Source organism: Pelodiscus sinensis, chromosome 1 (genome assembly GCF_052426305.1).
Source record: "Pelodiscus sinensis isolate ZL-2025 chromosome 1, ASM5242630v1, whole genome shotgun sequence".
Taxonomy (NCBI): Eukaryota; Metazoa; Chordata; order Testudines; family Trionychidae; genus Pelodiscus; species Pelodiscus sinensis.
Window position 1 is genome coordinate 112,074,118 of NC_143052.1, and position 15,643 is coordinate 112,089,760.

Sequence of the window (15,643 nt, forward strand, 5' to 3'; positions counted from 1 at the left end):
CAGTGCAGCTTTTGTTCTTCCTCTTCCAGAGCTAGCCCAAGGAAGGAAGCACCCCAAGGAGAGGAAAGCCACATGTGATTTGGACACAGGGGAAAGAGGATATGGGCCTCCTGCCTTCCTTCTCTCCCCAGCGGCATGTAGCTTCCAGGGTCCGGTGAAACACAGTGCCTTGATGGCTCTTTGTGTGTGTTTAAACTTGGGATAGTCCTGGGTCCCTGGCTACCCCCGTATGGCTGATCTCAACAGCACAGAGGAAGCATCTCAAACTCTAGTGGCTTGTCATGACTGGAGACTGTGTCTCATTCAGGGTTTGGGTCAGGATGAGGAGATCGAAGCTGTCATGAACTGCAAAACTCAGGTATATTTTTCAGGGTGGAAGAGGGACGACGATGGACTTGACTTGTAGTATTAACGTGTGTTGTTTGGAGCTGGATCCAGTTTACAGAATTTACATGTTGCCTTTTTAAATAAATTTCTGTTGTTGGTGAATGTATTGTACATAATGGGGGAGGGATGGGACCCAGCTGGTAGTAGGCGTAGCACTGGGGTGATCTTTAACTGTTTACAATCATGTCACACACAGATCTTGGCAAAGGGGGAGATGATGGGAAGGAACTTTGCAACTTTCAGACCATCCCTCCCCCACACCTTCCTTCCAGAGTTAAGACACTACTCCCCTGTAACTGATCACAGGGACTGCTCAGGAGCAAAACATAACACTGTCCTCTTCCATGCAGTAGCTGAGTGCCCTTCCAGCTCCTGCCATCATGGGGAACAAGGAAACCAGGACCAGGAACTGAAAGTCTCTCATAGCATTGTCCTCTAAACATTTCTGGAATGCACCACCTGTGTATCAGCAAGTGGCTCATTACTCATTTTTACTTTTGTCCTCTTTAGGCAAAATCAGTGCAGTTTTGGAGGAGGAAACATGGAGTGGTATCACGGAGTTGTCTTTGTTGAAGCAACTAATTGTGCTACCATATACTGGCCCTTAGAAAGGAGAGAGGAATAGAGATATTCCTGGTTTTCTCTGTGTAACTTGGCTGTGGTCATCTTTGATGAAAGCAAAGCAGAAATAGCACCCCTCTTAAAATCTGGGAACTGCAGCTTGCAGGTGAAATAGGAAATGGAACTGCTTTAGAGAGGGTCTGTCTGGTGCAATGCGAACAAATTGTCATCCTGTGACATAAGCTTTTGATGTTTGTAAATGTAATAGATAAATGTGAATCAGAAATTATTCCTTCTAGCTAGAGTGGTTAAGGGACACAGTGGAGGTTGGGGAGTGGGGTAAGAATGCCTTGCATTAATGCACTAGACTTTCCTGCTAGAACTTAAGTTTAAATCGAGCTTTGATTATAAATTAACCGGTGGGGGTCTTATCCTTTGCCTGTTAGAAGCCGATATTTGTCCCACATTGTAAAGCCACCATGCAGGCACAATTGTGAAGCTTGGAATCTTGGAGAGAGGACTAGATAGGGTGAAAAGGGAAGTTGGTTCTACATTGTGCAGGGGTCTGATGATGGCAGAAAACATGCTACTGGATAGGACTGCGGTGCATTAGCAGAGTTGCATGAAGCACCCTTGCTCAGGTGTTTACTGTGACTTGACTTCTTTTACCCACAGCTTTTGTGAGTTTCAGAAAAATAGCTGGATTAAAAACAAAAGTTCTCATGCTGTCTGGATGAGGGAAGGCTAATGTGTTAGTGTTTGCCACATTTCCTAGTAACTCTAACTGGTCAGCTACTATGATACCAGTTACTGCTAGTGGCGTTTTGTTGGGTTCTAAGCATTTTCCTCACTCTGGACCCACAGACTTACCAGGAATATGAGCACCAGTGGGCTGTGCTATCCCAACAGACACACTTGCAGTGGTATTCACACTATAAGCAAATAGCATTTATTGGCAAGTGAATTTCTAACGTGCCGTTCCTCTTATTCTATAGTCAATCTGTGAATTGTCTGCCCTCTGCTTATAGCAGTGCCTTGATTATTTGGCTTGTGCCCAAACCCAGGCTCATACAACTAAGAGGAAAATTGCAGAGCAATATAAATTACTTGAATATCTAATGACATAGAAAAATTACTAATTACATTAGTAAAGTGTCAGTTTTAATTAATTTTTATTCCATTCAGCAGACTGGGAACAGCTCTTCTTGGCAGTGTGGTGTAGGCTAGAACAGGGGTTCTTAACCTTTTTTTATCTCTGAGCCCTCTCACTCCCCAACATGCTATCAAAACATCGCTCCTACACAGCACCAGGGCTCAGGGTGTCAGGCTCCTGCCCCAGGGGACACTGTGGCTTGAGACTTTAACCCTGTGGGTGGGGGAGGCAGAGCTTCTGCTCTGCATGCAGGTGAGGGAAGGGGAGGCTCGTGACTCTCTGGGCTTGAGCCCTGTGATTTTAGGACCAGAGCATGGGGCTTCTGTCGTGGGGTGCCCAGATTCAAGGCTCTGAGCATTCTGCCCTGGGCTCCAGGCAGTCTAATGCTGGCCCTGCTTCACGGCTCACAGACCCCAGTTGAGAAACACTTGTATAGAACACAGGAAATGCAACTCACCCCTGGAAAGAGTGGGATGTGGCAATCTCTTCTCCCTGAGAGAGAGGCTTAGTCCAGTCACTGAATGGAAGTACGGAAACAGTGTCAAGTATTTATAAAAAGCGAAGTGTGCCTGTGTGGCCACAGCTCCAGATAATAAACCTCGCTGGTTTTAAATGCAGCAGTTATTCCTATTTAAAAAAAGCTTTGGTTCATTGTAGATATAAATAAACTTAAAACAAAGGGGCACATTTAAAAATCAAGGAACTAACTAATTTTATGGTCAAACATCTAAAACTCTGGAAATTGAATTCAGGTTCTACAAACAACCCCATCTCCACTACAACTGAAGCCCTGCCTATGATGTAAGGTGGCAGCTATACCAAATATTTAAAATACTTTTCTACTTCCTGTAAACTCCTCTATGTCTTTGTAGGGTGGGAGAGTTTGTAAATTGTGGAGAATGAGAGGAAGCACTCTCGCCTGCAGTTAGTGCTCATATTGAAAATGGGGTTTGAATGGAGATCTGAACTCAGCATAAATGGAAGGTCCGATGTCAGCCCCGCATGAAAAAGAGCTGCATATGACGAGAATAGTGTTGGTTTTGCTCTCTCTTTAGAGAGGATTGTGGAATGGTAGATAATGCTTAGTGTCAGCTCACACTATGGTGTTCAATCTGAGTATGACCATAACTCTGGGGCACGTGGCTCATATTGGAAACATATAACAGGAATCATGATTGGCTATAGTAACAGGAGTACGAGGCTCCAGGACAGAATTTTTTGTGGAATCCTAACTCTGAATATCCAGATTTTCAAACATTTTGTTCATAAATTGTTATTTCTATTACAGTATTGCCTATCGTGCTAAAGGATCAGGGCCCCAGTCCAAAAGGCACTATACAGCCAAATGACAAAGAAAACAGACTCTGCCCCTCAGCGCTCACACTCTACATGATCGGGTACAACAGGTGGAGAAAATGTTAGACAAACGGGCTGTGTCTACACTGGGCCACTTATTCCGGAAAATCAGCCGCTTTTCCGGAATAAGCTGCGAGCTGTCTACACTGGCCCTTGAATTTCCGGAAAAGCAACGATGCTCTACTGTACAAAATCAGCCACTATTCCGGAAAAACTATTCTGCTCCCGCTCGGGCATAAGTCCTTATTCCGGAACACTGTTCCGGAAAAGGGCAGTGTAGACAGCCCAGTAGTCTTTTCCGGAAAAAAACCCTGATCGCGAAAATGACAATCGGAGCTCTTTTCCAGAAAAGCGCATCTACATTGGCCACAGATGCTTTTCCGGAAAAAGGGCTTTTCCGGAAAAGCAGCCTGCCAATGTAGATGCTTTTTTTCCGGAAATACTTATAACGAAAACTATTCTGTTTTAAGCATTTCCGGAAATTCATGCCAGTGTAGACACAGCCACGGAGTCAGAATGAACTGGAAGAATGAAGGGACAATAAAAACAATAGAGAATAGTGGGAAAGCAGAAGTGACCCCCTATCACTTGCCTCGCCAATGCCAGGCAGAAGAGATTTTAGGCCTCACTGCAGAGAGAGGATTTTAAAGAGGGATTGAAAAGACATTAGGAGGGGCAGTTCTTTATGAATATTGACAGGTATTTTTTCCATGCATTGGTGAGAGAATTATAACTTTACTTTAATATTTCCTCTGACTCCTGGGCATTTGAATTTTATTACTACCATACATGAGTAGGGTTTTTAGCTGATGTAAAGTGGGACACTGTGCTTCTTGATGGGGTCCCTTAGCTCTACTGTAATACAAATGAACAATAAATAATCCCTGTTTAGAAAGCATATTAAGACAGTGATATGTGAAAACTTTCTGTAGCTATACTACTTCAGGTGCCTAGAACTGGTTTTGCCATCAATTCCAATGTGGGGTAAGAACAAGGACATGTCAGATTTAGAAAAGATCCTGTGACCACCACCACACATGAAATGTATACGCTACCCCAGACACTGGGCCTTTGTTTTGTTTCATTTTTTCTGTGCGTAATATGTGGTGGCCATGAACTCCATAGATGTTGGACTGCTCTCATAAACTCTAGTTTGAAAAGTCTGTAACCTGTGTCTGAGCAGTGATTAAGCTTAATCCAATCCTGTGTGGAGTTTATGAATTCCATGGAGGGCAGTTAAAATGTAAGAAATTACTTCAAAATGAACCCATCAAACTACAGCAAAATAATCAAGGCACCAGTCCTCAATCAGGGCAACAAAGTAAACTGAATTTGGAGTGTCTAGCTGAGCTGTTTCGTGTCTCCAGAAAATGTAAGGAATTCTTTTTGGAAAAGCAAATCTTCTGTTTTTTTGCTTTATTGGCCTCAAGTGGTCGTATCTGATTAACACCTGCCTTACGACTCCCCAGATATTTTGAAAGATATCTCTGGCATAAAAGCACCATGTTTAAGAAATCTCAAGTGAGTCTGTGTAAATTTTGCCAAGCTAGCTTCTTGGAGGCTTGGAGAGATGTCAGAATTAATGGCTTAACAGAAAACCAGTCACAGCCCTAACTATGGAGAGGCTGTCTTCCCATTTTGCTAATGAATGCAGGCTTTCCTGCAGCTTTTCTTCCCTCACACCGCAGCCCTCCATTTAAAATGAAATAGGGCAGTAATAACTGCTGTATTTGGTGCCTTCATAATCTGTAGGGCATTAGCTGTTTCCATATCCTTTATGACCTCATCCTGTTTACAGTTTCGAGGTGGCAGTTGGGAGACACCTCTGTAGCAAGCTGCCTTTCAGTCATTGTGCAGCCATGCTCTTGACTCCAAGGCCTGCAAAGACCATGGGCAGGGGAGGAGAAGATGCAGAACTTGGTCATGTTTAGTAGTAAACAGGCAGTTCCCATCATCCCAAGACTGTAGCACCTCTAGCAGGGTGGATGGTAGTGGTTCCTGTTGCATAGCAGCGGTGCAGCTGGGTCTGGTGTAATAAAACCACCCTGTAAAAGCTTTACTTCAGCCTGTCGGTGTGAAGGCCTGCTGCTGTGTATTTCCCATTCTGCTTTATGCACAGCACTAGAGGTTGAACAGCAGGTGTGTGTGAGCACTGTGCTCTCGCACTCTCAAGCCGAGATTGAGATGGCAGGTCCTGAAAGTGTTGTTGCAGCTGCAGGTCATGTGATGGGCTTAATAGCTTGTGCGTATTGTAACCGAAAAAGCGTCTCAAATACTGACCTTCCAGCCTTTCCCCATCTGTATCTGTTTAACATACAGATGGGGCAAAGCACATTCCAGCTTTGCAGGACCCCTGCTGCCCATGCGGAAGGAAAATACTTTTAACTGGCACATAATGAACCTACCATTCTTGTTTTTCCCTCCACTCCCTACCCCACCAATCAGCGGAAAAAAACCTCTCTGCTTTTCCAAATGCCTTTGAATAGGAATTGTGAGAACTGGGCTAAATCAGTACCCTGTGTGTGGGAAGCCAGGGCAGCATATGTTGGGTGGAATTAGGAATCAGGATCTGAGTGTGTTTTCAGTGCCTGTGTTGGATTTAATGAGCTGTATGATGCTACATCCCTTGCGGCAGTCCCCTTCCTGTCACTACCGTGCTCAATGGCAGTATTAGAGAGGCGGTGGGATGTAGACAACACTGCTTACAGCATATTGGCTTGGATTTGCCTCATCTCATTCCGGTCACCCGCATGAAGTTCTTCCTTCTTTTAAAAATGCAGTAGAAATCAGTAATGGGGCCAGTCACAGAGGTCAAGGGAAATGAGACAGACCAGGTGTGTGAGGGGAGCAAGAAAGAGCTGGATCAATCATTGGAAGGGATGCAGGCTGGATGCGGGACCATTACTGAATACAAATTATGGCTGGATCTCTGTGGCAGGAAACTAGGGACCCTCTGAAGTCTAGCCCTGTATTGAATTTAATGCAAGTTAGGTGAGTCAGCTGCCATCTGGAACTGAAGAGCATTCCCCAGAGCCACTCTGGCTTTTTTCAGTCAGAGGGCACTTGTGTCTAATGCATTTCAGTTACCCTTGCATGCTTTCTCTCTACATGCATCTTCAGAGGCGTGAAGGACCATTGAGTTGCTTTCCTGCAGACTAGTTTCAAATGGGCGTGTGGAAGGACAGCCCCAGCTGTTGCTGACGCACATTGTTCTGCACTACACTCTTTCCAGTGCAGCTAGGGGCATACAATGTGTAGAGCCCTACGCAGGTATAAGATAGATATCTGCAACTGCAAAAATGATCTGCGGATATCCCTATCTGTGGATATAAAGCGGATAGCCGCAAATTTGCAGGGTTCTAGATATTTGCAAAAGTGAGCCATGGAGATCCGCGTTCACATCTGCAGCGGCGGGTACCCGGGGTTATAAAGCAGATATCTGTGGATTTGCAGGGCTCTAACAGTGTGTTTGTATGTCTGAGAGCTGAGGTCTGTCTGGTACGGTTTGATTTTACTTGAGTGAGGAAATCTTTTGCCAGTCTCCATTTTTCTGAAGCTGGGTTGCTGGGTCGTGCTGGGGGACTGTATTATTGTAAGTTTGTAAAGAATGTAATTTGTTTGTTTGGGGAAGGATGGGGCCTTTCTAGGTAAGGCTGCTATTGGTGGGGAGGAGGGCGGAGTCTAGTGGTCTTGGGCGCAGGACCCTGGCCGTAACTGCTTCTGGGCAGCAGGATTGCAGGTGACTGTCACAGCAGAGAACTCCCTCACTAATCTGTGAGAATAAACCATATGCAAACACTACATCATCTGGGGGTCTGATGTGTGCAAGGCTTGGCACGGCAGCCTTTGGCTAGATTACAGGACTTGCTGCTAGTGCTGCAATAGACCGAGCGTATGCCAGGGGCAAACTCACATAGGAGCTTCTACACAGCTCAGCAGGCACGTATTGGAAATCTGTATCTGATGTCCTAAAAGCATCCAGTTTGAGAATGGTGCCTAATAAAATCCTCCCCTATCTTCCTATGTACGTCCCTCTTCCCCACTGGGGCTCAGGTACCTCACTCTACTGCCTTCTCCACTGCTCCTGGAAAGTCCTGGTCTTAGTCCTCCCCGCCTCGCCCTGCCCATAAAGCACAGTGTCAGGGATTCTTTTCTCTTTCCTGCTGCTGAAAAGCTGTGTGAACTTTCCTGGTCAATACTGGAAAGGGGAATGCTATTTATTTTTATATTGTGTATATTTTGTCTTGGTCTGCTGATTCCCTTTGTTCCCCGAGAGCGACAGTTACCTCAATAGTTAGTTTAATACTGTGTGTTTGGGTAATTTTTTTAAGAACTTTTTTAAAAGCTTGATCCTTGGAGGTCTGTAGATTTATTTCCATATGAATTGGTTATTTTGTATAAAGTATGTTCTTAAAATAGCAACTCCCCTGGCTGTGTGTGTATTTTTGTCTCCTAAATGGTCTTCCCTACACAATCTGGAGCAGTGATCTGCTTCTCACAAATGCAAAGCATTGAACTGTAACCAGCTACAGTCATGCCATCAGGAAATGGCCTCAGGGTCATTTATAAGAATTCTTAGAAAACCAGCGAGTCAGCTATCTGGGATTTCCTGTGCCTTACTGCAGTTACATATAAACTACAGGTAGAATCTCTCTAGTTCGGCATTCTCTGGTCCAGCAATATCCATGATCCATCATGATTTTAGTTAGCAGGATGTCTACTTATCATGGGTATGGCCAAGTTTTATGAGGTCCTGTAGTTTTACAGCATCCAGTCCTGGCTCTCCATGTTCTGTGCTATTGTTTGACTCTAAATTACCCCTAAATGTCTCTTAAGACGAGCAAGCAGCGGAAGTGCTGGTAATGCTGCTATGCATAAGCATGGGTTTTTGTATGCTTTATCTACTTACTTCCGTGTGCTAATACAGTAAAATTGTGTAACACTAACAGTTTATTATGAAGAGAGCCAACAAACTCTGGCTCTCATAGGATGTAGGCTTACATAAGGTGTATCAATACAGTCATACATTATTAAGCAGCATTGCAAACACTATTCCATTTATTTCCCCCGGTGAAATAAAAACAAAGAGACCCATTTACTACAGTATTGTTCGTCATATTCTCTGGTTCTGCAGCAGTCAAGTCCCAAGAGTGCCGGACTAGAGAGGTTCAGCCTGCATTCCTTTATGAAATTAGAAATTATGTCATCTGATCTTCAGTGGAGGACTCTCTCCTATACTATAGTATTTTGCTCAAGCCAATGTTTAGTCTCACATGATTGGGGGGGGTCGCCTCTTTCTTTGAATCCCTTCTGAAACGGTTTCCTGTGTAACTCATCTTAATGTGGGTACATTCCCTCACCAGTCCTAAATCTTTTCTGGTTTTAAAAGGGCAGAGAAGGTCTGAAGGATGAAATTAAGCAAAGTCCACAAGACCCTACTGCTTTTGAACTAAACTTAATTTCTTTGGTTCCCTTTAATTCTATTTCTAATGCTAACCATGCCAGAGGATGGAGGACTGGATAGTTTCATCCTCCAGGGATCTGATGCACACAAGGCTCTGCACTGCAGCATTTGGCTAGATTACAGGACTCGCTGCTTGTCCTGCAAAAGACCGAGCTTACGCCACAGGGAAACTCACATAGGCACTACCCATTCAAACAGTATGTCACTGTTTTGAATCCAGACTAGATCCAAAGTGGCAGTTAGCATTTGCTGTCTGTTAAACAGCCTCTCTGAAACAAGGCAATGGTCGTTGCCATCTGTTTCTAGTGGACAGGTATTCCCATGACAGACAGTTGACAGTTGCAGCACCAAAGCTGAGAACTGATCTTAACCAATTGTTACTTAAAAGTGATTTCTCTAGGTATATTTTGGGAAGCTTGCTCTTCTCATAGCTGGAACTATTCTCTGCGTTCCCAGTGAGAGTGTGTATGGGTGCAGCAGCTTTTCATTAGTATTAAATTCATGTGGGGTTTGTTTGTTTTTTAAAGACTACCAGGAAATCTCAGAGCAGTTGATAACTATGGAGTTGTTGAAGACTCAGGAGTGTTTTAAGCTGTAAAGTACTGTCACTACACTTGGGCAATAAGACTTTTATAGAACTTTCTCCAATGATTCTCTAAGGACTCAGAAACCATGAATCAGCACCATGAGGTTGTAGCTGTTGACAATGGAGAAACTAAGATACAGAATGTTTGCTCAAGATTACATAAACCTATTGATAGCTCTGGAAATTTAAAAAAAAAAAATTTCCTGCCACATTCGTTGTCTTCCTCTTGGGGCATACACGTGTAGCTTCCTTTAACCAATTTATCTGAGGGTAGAAGTTGGTCCCAAGTGGATACATTAGCAATGATTTACTACATTGCTGGGGCTCACTGTATCTTTGTCTTAGAAGTTATGGGCCCAGCCACTTCATTAAACGTGCAGAAGTCCATACTGAGTACCTGTGCTAACAGGCGGTTCACAGACCCCTGGGTGACAAAGGATGACATAATACGCTATAACACTGCAGATAAAGGCACTGAAGTGTGGATCAGCCCAACAGAACTCCATCTCCAATTTCTGCTCCCTGTCTCTTCATGGAGCAAGGTAAGTGAAAAAATCCACCACACATTTCCTGACAGCATTCTCCATACACTGTGGTGTATAATGGGGTTTGTTCCTCTAAAGTGGCGGTCTCTGTAAGAGGAAATCCAGTCCCCTGGTTCCCAGGTAAAGCCAGGAGTTGTCACATTCTCACCTGATACTTTCCTGCCTTCAGCATGTATGGCAGGAGGCCGGGGGGAGAGAAGAGAAGCTGAAGTGTAATTTAGGAGGGGAAGGAATTCTGTTGCTTCCTCAATCCCAGGAAGCTTTTGAGTCAGAGGGGATTTGGGGAGGGGAGCTAGGGGGGATTCTAATCCTCAGGCTAAACCAGCTCTGAACTGAAATGACACTAATTGGAACCAGTCCCTGAGAGGGGGTGATAGTGGCTCTTAAGGCACCAGAATATTAAACAGACAAAGCTCATCTGTTTTATAGAAAATGCCACACACTAATCTCAACAAGCTGCTGTCATGTGCTTTTGACAGGGAATGTCAGGCCAGGCCATGTGCTGGTGGAGGGAATGAATAGAACCCAAACTGATTCGTCAGCCTGCGCCTGTCCGGTTTCTCTGGGCAAACTAGTGGGGGCGGGGAGAGGTTGAGGGAAGAAGGACAGGGTTCCCTTCACAGAGGAGAGCTTGCAGATGACATTTAAATAGATTTTGAGTCGGAGGGGATTTGGGGAGGGAAGCTAGATCTATTTCTGTCAAAGAGTCTATTTTCTTTGGGTATGTCTACACTTGCACCTTCTTTCAAGAGAGGGATGCAAATGAAGACATTCGAAATTGCAAATGAAGCCGGGATTTAAATATCTCATGCTTCATTTGCATATTTGCATTAAGGCACTATTTAGAAATAACAGACGCTGTTAAGATACAGTTATTTCGAGAGAAAACCCTTCTCTCGAAATAACTTGTAAACCTCATTATATGAGGAATAAGGGTTATTTCGAGAGAAGGTATTTCTCTCAAAATAACCGTGTCTTAACAGCGTCTGTTATTTCGAAATAGCGCCATAACATGAATATGCAAATGAAGCACGGGATATTTAAATCCCGGCTTCATTTGCAATTTTGAATGCCTTCATTTGCATCCCTCTATCGAAAGAGGGTGCAAGTGTAGACATACCCTGGGAGAACAGTGATGCATTTGGAGGAAATGGTGAAGGCAAACAAATCTTAAAACCAGAGAGACAGCTCATCCTCACGGCATCACTCAACCACACATTACTATGTTATTCTGGAAACTCAATAATATACACTGAAAATGCAGTGACTTCTCCCCATCATGCTTTTCAACAATGATCCAAGAGGAGAGCTTATGCTTTTGGGTGATAATTTCAAAGGCCTTTACAAAAGTGGGAAAGTGTTAGAACCAATCAGGAATTTTGGTCAGTTTTTTTAACAAGAAATGCATTTTCCACAAAAATGATTTTTTCCCCACAGAAAATGTTAAGTTTTTGCTGATACTTCTTGATTGATTTTTTTTTCCTTGGGTAGAATCAAAACAAAATATTTTGAGTCACATTGACCTGAATTATAACAATTACATTTGCTGAAACTAATCGGAACATTTCATTTTGGCATTTAATCTGTGTCTAACTGAGCCGCTGTAGTTACTGGGGAGAAGGAGACCTATACCTTGCATTCTTCATGACCCTTTTTTTCTTAATGAACTGGGCTCCTTGGTAGGACTACATCTTCCATGATACACTACCATGTCCCCTTTGGTTTGAACTGCCAGAAGTGCATCATGAGCATAATGGGACTGCAGTGCCCCATGGGAGATTTAGTTCTGCTGGAGCAAGGGTTGACAACCTTTTCAAACCAAAGTGCCAAACTACACTAAAATTCAGAACAAGCGATCAACAAAGAGTTGTATAAGAATGCCCATTTGCATGACTGAAAATATACAACTTAATAGTATTAATAACTGACATGATTAATAATAGCATAAATGAAACATTGTACTCAGACTTCATTTAATGGGCCTTCTGCTGCATCTTTTCACACATTTCTTTGACGTTTACATCATAACTGGTCAAATTCAGGTTAATGCACACATTCAAGCTACACAATTACGGGTTTTTGAATTTTTCATTTTAATGTAAAAGGTTGCATGTATTTTGGGAATGACAAAAGAGCCATATTTGGTTCTACAATGAGCCATGTTTGGCTCGAGGGCCATAGGTAGACCCCTGTGCTGGAGAGGCCACCCACAGAGGAGTGTGAGGGCATGAACCACTCAAACTGCAGCACTTAGAAAACACCACAGCAGCTCCTGAGGATGCCAGCTTGTTGAACTAAGCCAAAACGAACCCTTTTAGTTCTGTCACATGAAACAGCTTTGTTTTAATTGAAATGTTTCTTTCCAAACTGAATTTTTTTGGGGAACTTCACATTTCATGAAACAGTTTAGTATTTTTGCTTTACTGTCCCAATTTGAGATTAGAAAACAAAACTTTGAAATACTGGCGTTTCTTGGGTGATGGAGATTTTTTTTTTTTTAAACACTGGTTTCAGAAAATATTCTTGTTCTACAGTCAGGAAGACCAGGGCACAGAAAGGTGAAGTGATGATGTGACCAAAGTCACCTCCCATGCCTATAGGAGAGTCAAAAATAGAATCAAAAGCCTCCTGTCTCCCAGCCGTATGTTCATTCCATTAGGCTGTGTCGACACTGGGCCACTTATTCCGGAAAATCAGCCGCTTTTCCGGAATAAGCTGCGAGCTGTCTACACTGGCCCTTGAATTTTCGGAAAAGCAACGACGTTGAACTGTACAAAATCAGCCGCTATTCCGGAAAAACTATTCTGCTCCCGCTCGGGCATAAGTCCTTATTCCGGAACACTGTTCCGGAAAAGGGCCAGTGTAGACAGCCCAGTAGTATTTTCCGGAAAAAAGCCCCGATCATGAAAATGACGATCGGGGCTCTTTTCCGGAAAAGCGCGTCTACACTGGCCACAGATGCTTTTCCAGAAAAAGGGCTTTTCCGGAAAAGCAGCCTGCCAATATAGACGCGCTTTTTCCGGAAATACTTATAACGAAAACTATTCTGTTTTAAGCATTTCCGGAAATTCATGCCAGTGTAGACACAGCCTTATAGTATAATTGCCCCTTTCATGTTTTTATAAAAGAGAGCACTCTGAAGTATTTTGTCTAAAACGTACTGACACTAAACACCATTTGGTACAACACAGAACACGGCTGGCTTGGCTTTGCTCCCTGAGGCTCTGTGGACCTCCTGGGCATTACTGCAAATTGTCAGTTTGTGCTCTACTGTAAAAACTGCCTTAAAATCAATCTCCAAAGGGACAAGTCCCTCTCTGCAAATGAGCGAAGCTTTGCAGCCCTGTATTAGTTCTCTGAAGCCCCTGGTGGAGCAGAAAAGGCTCTGGTCAGAAGGGAAGCAATGAAATGGTCATTTGGGGAGAGGGTGAGCATGGGACAGGGCAGATTGGGTGTGGCTTGTAATGTGATGCAGCCCTTTGGCTTGAAGTCTCTCTAGCTCTTAGCAGCAGCATTTCCTTTCTGTTTGGGCGGAGCCACCCCTGCTCTCTTCAGCAGCACCAGGAAACCACATGTTCCCTGCCCACTTAAAATGTTTTCCTCTTTCCATAACACACTCCCAGCAGTTAGGGATCGTAAAAAGTTCACCCTTTCTTCCCAAATGCACCAATTCTTCCGGGGCTGGCGGGCAAAAGTTGCTGCAATTTCCTGGGGCCTTGACCTTTGTGTTTTGACCACGGCAGAAGAGGGCACAATTGTAATCGATCAAATCCCTGGCTCCTCTCTGCCGCAGAGTGGGGGAGAGGAGAGGGAAGGGGAAGGGCCCCCTTTCACCAAAGCCAGAGTGGGCGGAGAAGGATTTTGCTGCACACAGAAGGGGCTGTGCAGTTGGAACTTTTTCAGTTTGTCTGCAGTGCAATTACTCCATTGAACACAGTGTAGGGTTCCTAGGTTTGTGGAGACGTATACCTGAAGGTTTCATCCCAGGACGTAATCTTTAATTCCTGGAGATTCCAGGACAGTCATGGAGGGTTGGTAACCATAAGTCAGTGGAGTTATTGCAGAGGTAAACCTGCTCCTTTGTGTCAGTTGTTAGTGTGAGCTTTTTCCTCCCGTAAGGAAAATGTACTGCAGTCAGGTCAGCAAAGCCAGCATGTGCCAGCTTTTAGGCACTACGTTATATTGTCTGCATACAGTGGAGACAACTACTTGCCTTCCCTCCTTCACCTACTCAGTCCATGTAGAATGGCAAAAAAGGACATTTATTCTCTCAGACTTTCCTCCCTGCACTAGCTGTCGGCATTAGACAATGTCACAGTTTCTTCAGCCTCCCACCCTTGGGCTTAGGTTGACTCCTGGCTGAGATTTTACAGATCCACACTTCTTTCCTTAGAGCCTTGATGAGCTGGAGCAGTAATCAGTGCAGTCAGGCTTCTAAGTTGGCCTACTTGAATGGCCAGAACAAGCACCCTAGGCAAGCAGACAGTTATATGCCTCAGGCTGTGAGGCCTAGACCATTGTTTCATCATGGCTGGGGCAGCACTAACCTTAGAGCTGGCGCTAAGGGCAGCCAAGCAGTGTCAGGGGGTTATATCTCTGGGCGGCATTTCTCACTGGTGCCATATTATGACTCTTAGGACTCCAAGATACCATGCCCCAGGGAAAAGAAACAAGAATAGAGTAGCCTCTCCCAGTGAGGGAGACAGACCATAGTTTGCTGAGTCAGCACAGGACAGCAAGTAGTTGCTTGTATTAATCTGACTACGGTCAGCCCAGCTGCCTTCCCATTGACAATGGAAACTATTAGAATGTGCCGTGATGCCCTCAGGTTCCTTCCAGGGAACACTTAGGGTACACCCTATTTATTATCTAGGGATGTGAATGGTTAACCAGTTAACCAGGAAAACACATCACAACCATACCTCAGTCTAACACAATCTTTCTAGGGAAAATGCAACCCACATGCATCTTAGCTAAGATTCCCTGGAAATGTGTATCATACTCCCACACAACTCTCTGATCTAAGCGTCACTGGGGAACTGCACCACACCACGCTCACACTGCTCTGTTGTGTCTGATTAACGATTCCCTGGGGAAAATTATTCTTTCCCATGAATCTCTTAGTCAAGCAGCCACAGGTTCATAGATTTTAAAACCAGAAGGGAGCATGATGATGATCTAATCTGATCTGTTCCAGTATAACAGAGGCTGTAGATTCACAGTGATTCCTCCATAGAGCTCAGCAGTCTGTGGTGGAACTAGGGTGTATTTTCTAGAACATCTACAAATGTTTCTGGAGGAATCCACTACAAAGAAATATATGTAATTTGGTAATGCATCTTTTTACGGGGGGAAATCTTCTAGCACAGGAATTACAACTCTGGATATAAGTCAGTGACTGCAGGAAGACAACTCCCTAAATGAGGATGAAGGGGTATTTAAATTGTAGAGAAAGGAAAGCTGAGGTTGCCGAAAAAGACCCTATCAGACAAACTGGTCACAACGTGAGACAGCCCCATCATGCACCACTCTCATAAGTGACCGCGGACAGCATGAGGTCTGAGAACTAGATTTGCTGACACATTTTTTTT

General features: G+C 44.1%; 1 protein-coding gene across 2 annotated transcripts in view; it reads left to right on the plus strand.

Moving 5' to 3' along the window:
- The window catches only part of CECR2 (CECR2 histone acetyl-lysine reader), a 153,075-nt gene extending 145,196 nt beyond the window's left edge, over positions 1-7,879 (plus strand). For both annotated transcript variants that reach the window (XM_075896771.2, XM_075896768.2), the window contains exon 19: positions 30-7,879. In XM_075896771.2, the coding sequence (XP_075752886.2) occupies positions 30-35 (6 nt within the window). In that variant the 3' untranslated portion in view covers positions 36-7,879. The remainder of the gene's footprint in view (positions 1-29) is intronic.
- Positions 7,880-15,643: the final 7,764 nt, after the last annotated feature.